Source organism: Nerophis ophidion, linkage group LG25 (genome assembly GCF_033978795.1).
Source record: "Nerophis ophidion isolate RoL-2023_Sa linkage group LG25, RoL_Noph_v1.0, whole genome shotgun sequence".
Classification (NCBI taxonomy): Eukaryota; Metazoa; Chordata; class Actinopteri; order Syngnathiformes; family Syngnathidae; genus Nerophis; species Nerophis ophidion.
In genome coordinates, this window is record NC_084635.1 from 15,627,578 (window position 1) to 15,645,547 (window position 17,970).

The 17,970-nt window shown below is 38.9% G+C and overlaps 1 protein-coding gene across 1 annotated transcript in view; it reads left to right on the forward strand.

Annotated features, from left to right (window-relative positions):
* Positions 1-13,418, forward strand: part of LOC133543190 (uncharacterized) — a 41,708-nt gene extending 28,290 nt beyond the window's left edge. Inside the window, exons 2-7 of the mRNA XM_061887701.1 lie at positions 5,792-5,990; positions 6,077-6,112; positions 6,180-6,263; positions 7,501-7,549; positions 7,614-7,745; positions 12,510-13,418. Of these exons, the coding sequence (XP_061743685.1) occupies positions 5,817-5,990; positions 6,077-6,112; positions 6,180-6,263; positions 7,501-7,549; positions 7,614-7,745; positions 12,510-12,784 (750 nt within the window). The 5' untranslated portion in view covers positions 5,792-5,816 and the 3' untranslated portion in view covers positions 12,785-13,418. The remainder of the gene's footprint in view (positions 1-5,791; positions 5,991-6,076; positions 6,113-6,179; positions 6,264-7,500; positions 7,550-7,613; positions 7,746-12,509) is intronic.
* Positions 13,419-17,970: the final 4,552 nt, after the last annotated feature.

Consider the following 17,970-nt stretch of genomic DNA (forward strand, 5'->3'; position numbering starts at 1 on the left):
CCGGGTACTCCGGCTTCCTCCCACCTCCAAAGACATGCACCTGGGGATAGGTTGATTGGCAACACTAAATTGGCCCTAGTGTGTGAATGTGAGTGTGAATGTTGTCTGTCTATCTGTGTTGGCCCTGCGAGGAGGTGGCGACTTGTCCAGGGTGTACCCCGCCTTCCGCCCGATTGTAGCTGAGATAGGCGCCAGCGCCCCCCGCGACCCCGAAAGGGAATAAGCGGTAGAAAATGGATGGATGGATGAATAGTACCTTTCCTTTTGGCAGAATAAGAACACTCTAGATATCTCTATAGCTTTGGCCTTGGTTCTGCTTGAACAGACACAAAAGACAAGCTCAGGCTGTTATCTATGCACTCTCACACACACATATTAATATCTCCAGTTTAATGTGTCATGAAGTACCAGGTGAGGGAGACAGTGGAGAAGATGTGTGCTCTCCAAGGAGGCATAGGCAGAAGAGACGGACAACCATTTTACCGAATGCTCCGACCTTTAGACAGTTCGGTTTGCTCTCTATCTCTGGTATTCCTTTATCCGTGGAATAAATTCTTAAACTTCATTTCTAGCCTCAAACTAAAAAGATCTGGGTGGACTCTTCCCAACTAGTCCTAAAAATTCTGACTATGACTGATGTATAAAAAAGCCAATGAAATTGTGGAAACACAAATAAGACATAGCATGTGTCATAAAAGCAGGGAATTTCTTCATAATGGTGGTAGAACCATATTGTAGTATGAGGAATCTAGTAAGCACGAGAAAATAATTGTATGTCTTACTATTAAAATGGGCTCTATGGTTCATTCAGTACTTGTCCATTCAAAATATTAGTCCGATTTCTCAAATAGTTTAGCTCTAAACAAGCCTCCTACAAGCCATGGAAACACTTTAAAGGGGAACATTATCACCAGACCTTTGTAAGCGTCAATATATACCTTGATGTTGCAGAAAAAAGACCATATATTTTTTAACCGATTTCCGAACTCTAAATGGGTGAATTTGGCGATTAAAACACCTTTCAACTGCAAGACGTGCACAGCTGTATCTATTTTCACCAGCACTATTTTAGCAACACCTGGCCAGCTGGATGGCACTCCGCTATTCCACTCCTTGACCTCGTTAGGATGAAGACTCCTAGACTCCTTGTATTTTTGCTACATACAGTACCATCTTGACTACTTCCTGTGGCATCCAGCGTGGTATGTACTTTGTAGGTTGCACGTCTTGCAACTTCGACCCTAGTTTTAGTTAGTTTGTAGTTTAGCTTTAGTTCTTTTTGTCACGGTGCTCTTTTGTGTTCTCCTTTTTTTGCACCGTCGCTTTTTGTTACATTCTAGTTCTGGATCATTGTTGTGATTTACTTGTTTTTGTGACGTAAAGAAATATTTACTCTCAAATCCATCTGCATCCTTGGGTTTCTCTGTTCAACTGTTAGTTAAATTGTGACATATATAAATATACATAAATATATACTTATATATATATATCGACATCTGTGTTGCTGAATCTTTTGCAATTTGTTTAATTAATAATGTAGATGTCAAATAAGAAAGATGTAGGTGGGAAGCGGTGTATTGCGGCTGCCTTTATCAACACAAAAACAGCCGGTGTTTCCTTGTTTACATTCCTGAAAGCTGACGGTGAAGCTTTACTATGGAACGGAGCGGTCAAGTGAACATGGTTCCCTACCACATGTCAACCGGCAGGTTTCGGTGAGAAAATGGTGGCAATAAGTCGGCTGTTACCGTAGACATGAGCGTAGAGTTTACGTCGTTCTTCCTGCAGCTGCGGACTCTCTTGCCTCCTACCAACGGCTGCCCCCGACCATCGGATGCTTAATGCTTACACCGTGGAGGAGGGGGGGAAAAAATAATATCAGCCCTGCTACCGAGAAACGTGGCTTCCCACGGAGACACTGGCGGTCACTACATCCGTGGCCACACCCCTCCGACTCTCAAGCACCACCATATAATCTCACTAAAACACTAGTAACACAACAAGAAGATAAAGGATTTTCCAGAATTCTCATAGTGTAACAAACAGTTCAGGGTGTCACAAGTTCACCTTTCTGAGCGACGACGTCAGAACGTGACGTCCCATCGGTACTCAACGCCAGTTTTCCCTACCACATCACACGCATCGAGTTAATCCGTTTTTTCGACTGTTTTCTGATACCTTGGAGACATCATGCCTCGTCGGTATGTTGTCGGAGGGTGTAACAACACGATCAGGGACGAATTCAAGTTGATTTACGTAGAATGTGCATCGATTAGCACGGCATGCTAATAGATGCTAACATGCTATTTAGGCTAGCTGTGTGTACATATTGCAGCATTATGCCTCATTTGTAGCTATATTTACATCCAGCCTTTCCCTCCATCCACATTCAATGCCAAACAAACAAATACCAGTCGACGGATTTAAGTTGCTCCAGTGTCAAGAGATGCGAAAGTCCCTCGTTTGGTTTTTACCGGCGATGCTACAACAGAGATGGCAAAAATGTCTGGATATCCTGCGACACTCAAAGCAGATGCATTCCCAACGATAAAGTCAACGAAATCACAAAGGTGAGTGTTGTTGTTGTTATTGACTTATGTGCTAATCAGACATATTTGGTCGCGACATGACTGCCAGATAACCGATGCTAACATGCTATTTAGGCTAGCTGTATGTACATTTGAAACTATATTTACATCCAGCGTTTCCTTACACCCACATTTAATGCAAAACAAACACTTACCAATCGACGGATTTAAGTTGATCCATTGTCAATGCGAAAGTCCTGATGGGTTGGTCTGCACATTTTAACGGCGATGCTAAGACAGACATGCATGGCCGAATAGCGTCAATAGCTATTTGCTCAATAGCTTTAGTTTCTTCTTCAATTTCGTTTTCGCTATCTGCCTCCATACTCCAACCATCTGTTTCAATTCATGCGTAATCTGTTGAATCGGTTAAGCCGCTGAAATCTGAGTCTGAATCCGAGCTAATGTCGCTAATCTTCCTGTGCTATTTGCCATTGTTTGTATTGGAATCGCTATGTGACGTCACAGGGAAATGGAGAGTGGCTTAAGCAAATAGCGAAAATCAAGCACTTTAAAAGTTTTTTCAGGGATATTCCGGGACGGGTAAAATTTTGAAAAAAAGTTCAAAAAATAAAATAAGCCACTGGGAACTGATTTTTATTGGTTTTAACCCTTCTGAAATTGTGATAATGTTCCCCTTTAATCAGAGTGTTTCGTTTTGGAAAAGTTGGACAAACACCTGCATTATGCGATCGATCTCTCCAGAGGTTTTGTGCCGCCAGACAGGACTATTCATATCGTGAATGCGCCAGTCTCAGCGTCCGCTTAGAATTCTGACTCGTGAACGAAATAGGAATGAGAGGAAAGAAAATGAAGTAGATCTTGTCACATATTGTTGGTGACAAACCCCAAGGTGCAGAGATGGCATACAGGCTCTGTGCAGGAAAACATGATTTAATGTCCGAAAATTAAGAAAATACACAAACCAGGAATCGGGAACAGGCAAACTGGAAACAGGAACTAGCAAACAGAAAAACTGGAACCAGCTGACGGCTAACAGGATACACAGTGGGGCAAAAAAGTATTTAGTCAGCCACCGATTGTGCAAGTTCTCCCACTTAAAATGATGACAGAGGTCTGTAATTTTCATCATAGGTACACTTCAACTGTGGGAGACAGAATGTGAAAAAAAAATCCAGGAATTCACATTGTAGGAATGTTAAAAAATTTATTTGTAAATTATGGTGGAAAATAACCATTCAAAGCTCTCACTGATGGAAGGAGGCTTTGGCTCAAAATCTCACGATACATGGCCCCATTCATTCTTTCCTTAACGCGGATCAATCGTCCTGTCACCTTAGCAGAAAAACAGCCCCAAAGCATGATGTTTCCACCCCCATGCTTCACAGTAGGTATGGTGTTCTTGGGATGCAACTCAGTATTCTTCTTCCTCCAAACACGACGAGTTGAGTTTATACCAAAATTGATACATGGATGATACAGCAGAGGATTGGGAGAATGTCATGTGGTCAGATGAAACCAAAATAGAACTTTTGGTGTAAACTCAACTCGTCGTTTTTTGGAGGAAGAAGAATACTGAGTTGCATCCCAAGAACACCATACCTACTGTGCATCGGTTGGGGACATCTCTGCGCTGCTGATCGGTCTCTGCTTGGGATGGTCTCCTGCTGGCCCCACTACGGAGGGGACTCTCACTATTATGTTGGATCCACTATGGACTGGACTCTCACTATTATGTTAGATCCACAATGGACTGGACTTTCACAATATCATAATAGACCCGCTCGACAGCCATTGCTTTCGGTTTTTCCTAGAGGGGGGGAGTTGCCAACATATGCGGTCCTCTCCATGGTTTCTCAGTCATTGTCATCGACGTCCCACTGGGGTGAGTTTTTCCTTGCCCTCATGTGGACTCTGTACCGCGGATGTCGTTGTGGCTTGTGCAGCCCTTTGAGACACCTGTGATTTAGAGCTTTATCAATAAACATTGATTGGTTGATTGATAGCTTTCAGGAACCAGCAAACAGGAACAGCTTACCGCAAACAGCGACAGGGAAAATGACAATAATCCAACACTGACTGGAGGGAAAAGCAGGTTTAAATAGCAGCCGGCTGATTGACACCAGGTGTGGCCAGGTGCCAATCAGCCGCAGCTCAGGGAGGAAAGCAGGAAACAACCAAAATAAGAGCACTGACAGGAAATAAAACCAAAACAAAACTGAACTGTCAGTGACATATTAGAAGCAAATAATACAGTGTTTTTAAACCTCTTCATACTGCATTTGTGGACTCCCAACTGATCAGCAACAGCTCTGTATTCCACATGAATTGGCAAGATAGTCCGGAACATTAACAACATTTATCTGGAACAGTTTCAGTCGGGAAGTGGGAGGAAGCCGGAGTACCCGGAGGGAACCCACGCATTCACGGGAAGAACATGCAAACTCCACACAGAAAGATCCCGAGCCTGGATTTGAACCCAGGACTGCAGGACCTTCGTATTGTGAGGCAGACGCACAAACCCCTCTGCCACCGTGACTTGCACCTGGGGATAGGTTATTTGGCAACACTAAATGGTCCCTAGTGTGTGAATGTGAATGTGAATGTTGTCTGTCTATCTGTGTTGGCCCTGTGATGAGGTGGCGACTTGTCCAGGGTGTACACCGCCTTCTGCCAGATTGTAGCTGAGATAGGCGCCAGCGCCCCCCGCGACCCCAAAAGGGAATAAGCGGTAGAAAATGGAGTTTCAGTCGGGTCACGAACAGTCCTTTCCTTCGGATTTAGAATGCCTTACGTCAATCCACACAGCTAGTAAATGAACTCTTTAATAGTTTTGTTTGGATGATTCTCTATTCTAAAATTCCTTGGTCCTGGGCCTGCCCCGGCACATTCTTGGTAGTAATGTCAAAAGTTTGTAGCGCAGTCCGAGATACTTCTTGATACTCTCTTCTATTTAACAGCAGCATAGCCATTAGAGACGTATAATATTTGTAATCTGTGTCAATATTGTCATTGAGAACAATTCGTAAGCATCCGCAGAGCCCTTGTGTGATGTCGAAGGTCAACCGGAAAAGCAAAACTTTTATCCATGCTTAAAGGAAATTAGCGCCCCCCGGTGTACGGGAGGCTCACGGCGTATGAGCAATAGTCCTATCAGAGTGTATGCATGAACACGTGGACTTCACACGTAAGGGTGAAAATACGCGAATGCATGGAAACGTAATGACTGTTTTTGTTTTCAGGACAGATCACTAAATAAGTTGAACCATGCAGAGCAAGACGTTGCTAATCATGGCCTACATCCGCTTGGGCTTCATCTTTGGAATCATCGCCATTATGACCTCTCTCCCCTCGGCCGTCGTGATTGGCGTCATCTTCATCCCAGCATCCCAAGCTGGCATCATTCCGTCTTGGATGGAGAAATACTTCCCTTCATTTTACGTAAAAAAACTACACTTTTACACTTCATTTGCATATATGAATGCTGACTACTGGACCAAGTTGACGCACAACCTTTCCTCCTACAGAACAGACAGGCTACTGAGAACTTGAACGAAATTGAGGTAAAGAAAAACTCAACACATTTTTTACACTTGGATGATAAAACTGATCCTGATCATTTTCTCTTAGAAATTCAGGCCTCTGATGAAGAATGTGAAACAACGTCTGGACATAATGGACCATCAGATCGCAGAAGCTACAAAAGAAATTGAGGTAAAAACACATTTTTACATCGGACCAGATGAGTAGCCCGCTGGCCTGTTCTAAAAATAGCTCAAATAGCAGCACTTACCAGTGAGCTGCCTCTATTTTTATTTTTTTATTTTTTATTTACTAGCAAGCTGGTCTCGCTTTGCTCGACATTTTTAATTCTAAGAGAGACAAAACTCAAATAGATTTAGAAAATCCAAGAAAATATTTTAAAGACTTTGTCTTCACTTGTTTGAATAAATTATTACTTTTTTTTTTAACTTTGCTTCTTATAACTTTCAGAAAGACAATTTTAGAGAAAAAGTACAACCTTAATAATTATTTTAGGATTTTTAAACACATATACCTTTTTACCTTTTAAATTCCTTCCTCTTCTTTCCTGACGATTTAAATCAATGTTCAAGTATTATTATTTAGTTTTTTTGCAAAGAATAATAAATACATTTTAATTTAATTCTTCATTTTAGCTTGTGTTTTTTCGACGAAGAATATTTGTGAAATATTTCTTCAAACCTATGATTCAAATTCAAAAAAAATATTCTGGCAAAGCTGGAAAATCTGTAGAATCAAATTGAAATCTTATTTCAAAGTCTTTTGAATTTCTTTTAAAAAAATTTGTTTTGGAAAATCTAGAAGAAATAATGATTTGTTTTTGTTAGAAATATAGCTTGGTCCAATTTGTTATATATTCTAACAAAGTGCACATTGGACATGTCATCAAAATTCTAAAATTAATCTTAATCAGGGAAAATTACTAATGATGTTCCATAAATTCTTTTTTTAATTTTTTCAAAAAGATTCAAATTAGCTAGTTTTTCTCAAAAATTTTTGCAGTTGAATTTTGAATTTTAAATAGTTGAAATTGAAGATAAACTATGTTTCAAAATGTAATTTTCTTTTTTTTCGTGTTTTCTCCTCTTTTACCGTTCAGTTAAGAGTTTTTTTCGTCATTTTTTCTCTACAAAAAAACCTTCCATAAAAAGGAAAAAAAATGTACCACGGAATGACAGACAGAAATACCCATTTTTTTAAATATATATAGATTTATTTATTAAAGGTAAATTGATTAAATTGGCTATTTCTGGCAATTTATTTAAGTGTGCATCAAACTGGTAGCTCTTCGCATTAATCAGTACCCAAAAAGTAGCTCTTGGTTTCAAAAATGTTGGTGACCTCTGCCGTATAAGATACGTACATGAAAGAAATGGACGCAATTGACCATGAACAACTCGTCCCGCAGAGACTTGGACCAATCGTCGACACGCTGAACAAGAACGCCACGGACGAAAGTAAGTGAATGTAACACGAATAAACTTGACCCATGACCTTGACCGCACATGTGTCATCCTGCAGCCAACGCTGCGGTGGTGTTCTCCGCATGGTTGGGAGATATTGGATGTACCTTTAAGGCCAGGAATGAGAACAGAGCATTGGTCTATAAGAATGTTCAGATCAACATGGGTGGCGGCTATGACGCCAAAACAGGTATGATGTCACCTCACGGCAAACTTGCGTGGTATTTCATGGCATATGCTGGACTGTACACTGCAAAAAGTCAAGTGTTCAAAAACAATAGAAAAATATATACAAACCCCGTTTCCATATGAGTTGGGAAATTGTGTTAGATGTAAATATAAACGGAATACAATGATTTGCAAATCATTTTCAACCCATATTCAGTTGAATGCACTACAAAGACAACATAATTGATGTTCAAACTCATAAACTTTATTTTTTATGCAAATAATAATTAACATAGAATTTCATGGCTGCAACACGTGCCAAAGTAGTTGGGAAAGGGCATGTTCACCACTGTATTGCATCACATTTTCTTTTAACGACACTCAATAAACGTTTGGGAACTGAGGAAACTAATTGTTGAAGCTTTGAAAGTGGAATTCTTTCCCATTCTTGTTTTATGTAGAGCTTCAGTCCTTCAACAGTCCGGGGTCTCCGCTGTCGTATTTTACGCTTCATAATGCGCCACACATTTTCGATGGGAGACAGGTCCGGACTGCAGGCAGGCCAGGAAACTACCCGCACTCTTTTACTACAAAGACACGCTGTTGTAACACATGGCTTGGCATTGTCTTGTTGAAATAAGTAGGGGCGTCCATGATAACGTTGCTTGGATGACAGCATATGTAGCTCCAAAACCTGTATGGACCTTTCAGCATTAATGGTGCCTTCATAGATGTGTAAATTACCCATGCTCTGGGCACTGATACACCCCCATACCATCACAGATGCTGGCTTTTGAACATTGCACCTATAACAATCCGAATGGTTATTTACCTATTTGTTCTGGAGGACACCACGTCCTCTGTTTCCAAAAATAATTTCAAATGTGGACTCGTCAGACCACAGAATACCTTTCCACTTTGCATCAATCCATCTTAGGTGAGCTCGGGCCAAGCCAAGACAGCGTTTCAGGGTGTTGTTGATAAATGGGTTTGGTTTTGCAAAATAGAGTTTTAACTTGCACTTAACAGATGTAGCGACCAACTGTAGTTACTGACAGTGGTTTTATGAAGTGTTCTTGAGCCCATGTGGTGATATCCTTGCACACTGATGTCGGTTTTTGATGCAGTACCACCTGAGGGAGCAAAGGTTTGTAATATCATCGCCTACTTGCATTGATTTCTCCAGATTCTCTGAACCTTTTGATGATTTTACGGACTGTAGATGGTAAACTCCCTAAATTCCTTGCAATAGCTCGTTGAGAAATGTTGTTCTAAAACTCTTCGACAATTTGCTTACGAAGTGGTGACCCTCACCCTATCCTTGTTTGTGAAATACTTAGCATTTCATGGAAGCTGCTTTTATACCCAATCATGGCACCCACCTGTTCCCAATTAGCCTGCACACCTGTGGGATTTTCCAAATAAGTGTTTGATGAGCATTCCTCAACTTTATCAGTATTTATTGCCACCTTTCCCAACTTCCTTGTCACGTGTTGCTGGCATCAAATTCCAAAGTTAATGATTATTTGCACAAAAAAAATGTTTATCAGTTTGAACATCAAATATGTTGTCTTTGTAGCATATTCAACTGAATGTGGGTTGAAAATGATTTGCAAATCATTGTATTCCATTTATATTTACATCTAACACAATTTCCCAACTTATATGGAAACAGGGTTTGTAAAAAATGAGGGGTATTTTATTTGAACTAAGCAAAATGATCTGCCAATAGAACAAGAAAATTTGGCTTGTCAAGACTTTCCAAAACAAGTCAAATTAGCTAACCTCAATGAACCCGAAAATACCTTAAAATAAGTGTATTCTCACTAATAACAAGTGCCCTTTTTTTTGGTAGAAAAAAAAATAAATTTTTGCTCAATATGTTGAAAAATAGTCTTTAATTAAATAAATGCAACTGCCATTATCTTGACATTGAATATATGCGCTCGGCATTACATTTCTTGAAACCAGCAAATTTATACCAAACTGATGTATTGGTCCTAATGGAAAAGCGACAAGGCAACCACTTGTTACTCTCGGGGTCTCCTAGCTGCTCAGGCGGTCTAAAAATTTATTTTTCCATCGATAACTTGACATCATCGCGCCAAGTGCGTGCTCTTTCAGGCAATAGGTGCTCACACAGCACCGGCCCAAAAATGTAAAATTGTGATTTGGAGGAATTTATCTGAATATGCATGAACTATTTCTGTTCCAAATTGTTTGGAATGTAAAATGTTAACTGAACTGCGCCAACTGTACTACAATATGAGTACGTATTTTCTATTAAAACTGCAAAGTCAATTTGGCTGTCATCTGTTTTAATTGTGCGACACAATTGTCAGGCTTGGTAAAAAGGATAGCACTCAGATGCAGAGTAGGGAAATTTGACAGGCTTTTATTTTGATAGCTTCCTTTCACCTCCAAAGTCAAGGCATAGCTCGGTTGGTAGAGCAGCCGTGCCAGCAACTTTAGGGTTGCAGGTTCGATTCCCGCTTGTGTCACCCTAGTTACTGCCGTTGTGTCCTTGGGCAAGACACTTTTACCCACCTGCTCCCAGTGCCACCCACACTGGTTTAAATGTAACTTAGATATTGGGTTTCACTATGTAAAGCGCTTTGAGTCACTTGAGAAAAGCACTGTATAAATATAATTCACTTCACTTCAATTACAATATCAATATTAAACAAAAAACTGATCGTTGAAAAAGGTTCCAAAAAAAAAAGGAACAACCGAAAATCACTCCGAACGGAGGAAAACACAAAAGCAAAGACGAACTACAATTGGCGCCGTATATGCTATAAAATGTATTAACAAAAAAACGTCCCAACAGGAGGAAGAAACAGCAGCTATAAACAAATTCTACACTACCTAATCTTATAAAGTTTTAACAAAAATTGTCACTCAAAAATTTGAGGAATGAATGAAAAATTACTGATAACTCACCACTTGGGCTGAATAAACTAAATAACAAAAAAAAAAACACTCTGCTGAGGAGGAAGAAAGGATAACTCAAAATAGTAACAAAGGGATTCAGGATCAAGGAACATAAGCACGAGACAAGGCAAGGTAAGGCAAGGCATGGGCATGGACGCTAGAGAGCACGAATAAACGAAACAATCCGGCACAGAACAAAGGGAGGAGTGGGCTTATAAGACACATGAGGGTAATAGGTAACTCGTGGAAACAATCAGGGAACAGGGATGACGTCAGACTGATGCCACAAAAGGAAGGGCAAGTGACCTGAAACGAGAGGAGTTATTTTTCAAACTAAAACATGCAAATAATAAGACAGAAAAAAAACCAAGTCAAGACATCCCTCACTGCGGTGTGACAACAATTGTGGCAAAATCATGATTTTTTTTTTTTTCATACTGAAATGAAGAAATTATTATTAAAAAGCAGTTTTATACTTGTGAGTGTTGATGACACAGCTTTGCAGCAGTTGATATTCTAGTTTCAAGCATGTTTTACTCAATATAAGTCATAAAATCTCAGCAACAAGATGTAACATCTTACTGAGATCATTTAGGACCAAAACACTTAAAACAAGTAAAAGACTCAAAATTAAAGGCCTACTGAAACCCACTACTACCGACCACGCAGTCTGATAGTTTATATATCAATGATGAAATATTAACATTGCAACACATGCCAATACGGCCGGTTTAGTTTACTGAATTGCAATTTTAAATTTAAATTGAAAACGTCGCGGAATGATGACGCGTGTTTGTGACGTTATTGGTTGGAGGGGACATATTAGCCAGCACCACTTGCGGCTAAAAGTAGTCTCTTTTCATCGCGCAATTACACAGTACTTTTGACATCTGTGTTGCTGAACCTTTTGCAGTTTGTTCAATTAATAATGGAGAAGTCAAAGTAGAAAGATGGAGGTAGGAAGCTTTAGCCTTTATAGCCACACATACTCACGGTGTTTCCTTGTTTCAAATTCCCGGGGGTGAAGCTTTACTATGGATCAGAGCGGTCAAGCAAACATGGTAAACGAGTAAATGTAAACCGGCAGTTTTCGGTGAGAAAATTGTGGTAAAAAGTAGCCTCTAACTGGAGATCAGCGGAGCTTGCGCCGTCCATGCAGCTGCCGTGACTTCCCTCAGAGACTGGCGTCAACACACCCCTCCGACTATCAGGTACTATTTAACTCACTAACACACTAGCAACACAATAGAAATATAAGGGATTTCCCAGAATTATCCTAGTAAATGTGTCTAAAAACATCTGAATCGCTCCCAATGCAATCGCCTTTTTTTTTTTCTAGTTCTTCACTATCAATATCCTCATCCACAAATCTTTCATCCTCGCTCAAATTAATGGAGAAATTGTCGCTTTCTCGGTCCGAATAGCTCTTGATGCTGGAGGCTCACATTAGAAACAATGTGAGGATGTGAGGAGCCCCCACACCGGTGACGTCATCGTCTGCGACTTCCGGTACAGGCAAGGCTTTTTTATTAGCTAACAAAAGTTGCGAACTTTATCGTCGATTTTCTCTACTAAATCGTTTCAGCAAAAATATGGCAATATCGCGAAATGATCAAGTATGACACACAGAATGGACCTGCTATCCCCGTTTAAATGAGAAAATCTCATTTCAGTAGGCCTTTAAAATCTGCTTAGTGAGAAGAATTATCTTATTAGACGGATATTTAATCTTATTTGGATTTAAGTTTTTGCACTGTAAGAGTAGTGCTATAGATTATTCTAAGACACACCTACTGCTGACCTTTGAACGTCCACCAGTTCCACTAACATTTGTACGATTGTCCTCCTGCAGGCGTTTTCACAGTCCCCATCAAGGGCCTCTACTTCGTCACCTTGACCTGCGGCACAACTTCTAAAAAGATTTACGCATGGGTGGCAAAGAACAACCAAAACCGGATGGTCGCGGTGGAGATCAGCAAAAAAAGCAAATGGAGAAGCGCTACCAACAGCCGGGTGGTGGAACTGGAGGTGGGCGACAAACTCCAGGTTTCCTTGTTAGTCGGCTGTTATATTTACGGCTACAATAAAGAGAGCACATTCAGCGTTTTTCTCATCAAGCGCACTTGAACTACAGGTGGGTGCATCCATCCTCATATTAGTATCATTGATATAGGGCAGTATCAGATGGATGGTGGAGGGATGACTCTATGTGCCCTACAGGTTGGTGCTTGAACTTGTGGTCAAATATACATGGGCAAACTTGTATTAATCTGATAATAATCCAGATTCGAATGTTATTATGTACGTATGTGGACCCTGAAAAAAATGATCTGATTATGTAATGCATTTTCTTGCATTGCACCTTAATTCGGAATACTTTACGTTGACATGCGCACCCAATGCTGCTCTGGCGCCATCTACTGGACAAGTTTGCTGTCTGCAGGTGCAGAAAAAGCAGTGACTCCCGCGGTAAACAAATGTAGCTTTGTGCATTTGTCCGACCTTGTCACTGTATTTATCATGCTTTTTTTTCTGTTCACGACTTTTGTTTTACCTCTCTTTTTGAAATGGAGCCGCTCCGTGCCTTTTTATGTTGCAATATATACGGGTTGCTGCCCGTCTTCATACTATCACTTTCTGTGTATGTGTCCGAGGCTCGCAGTTAGCACTTTAAATAGCTGTAAGGTGGTGAATAAAACAGCTCGTTAAAAGATGAATACCGGATCCCCTTTTTTTGGTATATCGACACAACACTCAAGGACACCCCGGCAGGCTCAAGACATTGATTATACAAACCCCGTTTCCATATGAGTTGGGAAATTGTGTTAGATGTAAATATAAACGGTATACAATGATCCTGCCCTGTCGCCATTTCTAATATAAAGTACTGTAAAGTTATCATAACTGTCAGTAAACCCGCCATGAAAACGCTAAAACATACCGGTGTAGTGAGTTTACATTATCCACCCAATTAACTTTAGTTATTAGAGACTTCCGGTCGGACGTTTTTTCACGGACCACATTGTTTTTTGCACTAGTGAGCCACGAATGAGGAGATGCTGCCCTATTGGTTGAAGTAAAGTCTGAATGTCACTAAATCAGTCAGCTCCATCTTTTCACACTTCTTCCACTTCGTCCTTGCACGCTACACCGCTACAACAAAGATGACGGGGAGAAGACGCTGTCGAAGTGGAGCCACGAAAATAAGACCACCCAAAAAACGGTGCATCCTAAAGCGACGGTCAGAAAGCGGCTTGAAGATGATCTGCAAAACTTAATCCATGCAACATTTTGACCAAAGAACCACCATACATGTTATGTCGACCACAAGGAAGTGTTTTCCATTTGGAAAAAAAAATAATATGACCCCTTTAATGCACTTTATAATCCGGTGTGTCTTTTGTAGGAAAATAGACCCGCTCATCGGCAGTGCGCCTTATAATCAGTTGCGCCCTATGGTCCTCAAAATACGGTATAGCTAAGACTCAACAATGACCAGTTTTCTCCCACAAATGTGATGTACAAACTCTCTTGGTCGAAGCTTTGTGAGGGGGGGGGGGAAGAAGGCCACATGCATCTTGACGTCGATGGCAAGGCACTCAGCACTGTGCAGCAATTAAATTTTAATGAGACCTCTTCATTCGCCTCAACTGCGGCATATTCGGATGTTAATGTGCAGACACTCCCGTGCTTCCCGTCACCTCCTGGCTTTTTTCACTGGCATGCGACGCCCAACACGCAACACGAGATGATGTAATAATAACAGTCATTTAGCGCAATGAATTCCTATACAGATTTTCGCTTGCCTTTGTGCTTCTTTAAACCTCTGCTTTTTTGCAAAGACGCCAATGGAGAGAGACGACAGAAACGCAAACAGCTGCTACCGCTTGATGGTATTTCGAACATCATGATGCATAATTACGGTACATGTTCGCCAACGTGATAATCTGCAGCAGTCTCCTTGTGTTAATTATGAGCTAACAGAGCTTTTGACACTGATTTGATTATCTCTAGTACAGTACAGTACATCCATGACTGCAGTAGATTAGACTGCAGTAATTCCTAGTGGAACTTTCCAGAAGCTTTCGTTAATATTTCTTTTTGTTGCAGAGAAAACCCCCTAAAAGTTCAGCAAACATGTTATACTGTCATGCAGTGGTCCTCAAACCTGTTTCACAAAGTACAACTTTAGAAAACACTCGGCTCTCAAGTAGCACCGTAATGAGCAACATTAAAATACAGTAGCGTAGTAAGCCTAAGTATTCATTAAAACAAGACACAGGTTTTATTTTTAGCAAGCGTATTTATGTTTGGCACACACAGTTTGAACAGCAAGACTGTTTGAATGTTTAATTAAAGTGATTCTTTGGCATAGCACCAGATCAGGGGTCGGCAGCACAAAATGTTGAAAGAGTCACTTTGGAGCAAAAATACAAAAAATAATCGGTCTGGAGCCGCAAAAAATTAAAAGCCTTCTATAAGTGCTACAATGAATTCAACACATGATATAAGTGTCTATTAGCCATATTGGCCTACTGTCAAATTGACAACTTTAAAAGTCCTATATAAGTGTTATAATGAAGACAACACATGACATAAGTGTCTATATTAGCCTACTATCAAAAATTACTTTAAAAGTCTTATATAATGAAGACAATACGTGTCTATATTAGCCTACTATCAAAACGACAACTTTAAAGGTCCTATATAAGTGTTATAATGAAGACAACACATGATATAAGTGTCTATATTAGCTATATTAGCCTACTATCAAAATTACTTTAAAAGTCTTACATAAGTGTTATAATGAAGACAACACGTGTCTATATTAGCCTATCAAAACGACAATGTTATACTGAAGACAACACATGATATAAGTGTCTATATTAGCTATATTAGCCTACTATCAACATTACTTTAAAAATCTTATATTAGTGTTTTAACGAGGACAACACATAATGTATCTATTACCCTACTATTAAAACGACGACTTTAAAAGTACTATATAAGTGTTATAATGAACACAACACATTATACAAGTGTCTATATTAGCTATATTAGCCTACTATCAAAATTACTTTAAAAGTCTTACATAAGTGTTATAATGAAGACAACACGTGTCTATATTAGCCTATCAAAACGACAATGTTATACTGAAGACAACACATGATATAAGTGTCTATATTAGCTATATTAGCCTACTATCAACATTACTTTAAAAATCTTATTTTAGTGTTTTAACGAGGACAACACATAATGTATCTATTACCCTACTATTAAAACGACGACTTTAAAAGTACTATATAAGTGTTATAATGAACACAACACATTATACAAGTGTCTATATTAGCTATATTAGCCTACTATCAAAATTACTTTAAAAGTCTTACATAAGTGTTATAATGAAGACAACACGTGTCTATATTAGCCTATCAAAACGACAATGTTATACTGAAGACAACACATGATATAAGTGTCTATATTAGCTATATTAGCCTACTATCAACATTACTTTAAAAATCTTATTTTAGTGTTTTAACGAGGACAACACATAATGTATCTATTACCCTACTATTAAAATGACGACTTTAAAAGTACTATATAAGTGTTATAATGAACACAACACATTATACAAGTGTCTATATTAGCTATATTAGCCTACTATCAAAATTACTTAAAAAATCTTATTTAATTGTTGTATAATGAAGACAACACATGATGTGCCTATATTAGTCTACTATCAAAACGATGACTTTAAAAGTCCTGCATAAGAATTATAAAGAAGACAACACATGATGTAAGTGTCTATTAGCTATATTAGCCTACTATCAAAAATGACTTTAAAAGTCTTATTTAAGTGTTAAAATGAATTCATCACATGTGTCTATATTAGCCTACTATCAATTCGACAACTTTAAAAACTATAAGTGTTATAATGAAGACAACACATGATGTAAGTGTCTATATTAGCTATATTAGCCTACTATCAAAATTACTTTAAAAGTCTTATATATAAGTGTTGTAAAGAAGACAACACATGGTGTGTCTATATTAGCCTACTATCAACACAAAAACTAAAATTAACACTATAAACTTTAAAATTAACACTATAAAGTCAATTACAAGTGTTAATTATAAAACTTATAATTAACATTATAAGTGTTATAATGAAGACAACACACAATATAAGTGTGTATATTAGCTATATTAGCCTACTTTCAAAATTACTTTAAAACTCTTATATACAGTAAGTGTTATAATGAATACAACACATGATGTGTCTATTGGCCTGCTATCAAAACAGTGACATTAAAAGTCCTATATAAGTGTTATAATGAAGACAACACATGATATAAGTGTCTATATTAGCTTACTATCAAAATTACTTAAAAATATTTTTAAGTGTTATATAATGAAGACAACACATGATGTGTCTATATTAACCTACTATCAAAACGATGACTTTAAAAGTTTTATATAAGTATTATAAAGAAGACAACACTTGATGTAAGTGTCTACTAGGTATATTAGCCTACTATCAAAAATGACTTTAAAAGTCTTATTTAAGTGTTATAATGAAGTCAACACGTGTCTATATTAGCCTACTATCAATACATCAACTTTAAAAACTCCTATATAAGTGTAATAATGAAGACAACACATGATGTAGGTGTCTATATTAGCCTACTATCAAAATTACTTTAAAAGGCTTATATAAGTGTTATAAAGAAGACAACACACGGTGTGTCTATATTAGCCTACTATCAATACGACAACTTTGAAAGTCCTTTATAAGTGTTATAATGAAGACAACACACGATATAAGTGTGTATATTAGCTATATTAGCCTACTTTCAAAATGACTTTAATGGCCTACTGAAACCCACTACTACCGACCACGCAGTCTGATAGTTTATATATCAATGATGAAATATTAACATTGCAACACAAGCCATCCATCCATCCATCCATTTTCTACCGCTTATTACCTTTCGGGGTCGCGGGGGGCGCTGGCGCCTATCTCCGCTACAATCGGGCGGAAGGCAGGGTACACCCTGGACAAGCCAATACGGCCTTTTTAGTTTACTGAATTACAATTTTAAATTTCCCGCGGAGTTTCCTGTTAAAAAGGTCGCGGAATTATGACGCGTGTTTGTGACGTTATTGGTTGGAGGGGACATATTGGCCCAGCACCACTTTCGGCTAAAAGTCTTCTCTTTTCATCGCGCAATTACACAGTATTTTGGACATCTGTGTTGCTGAATCTTTTGCAATTTGTTCAATTAATAATGGAGAAGTCACAGTAGAAAGAT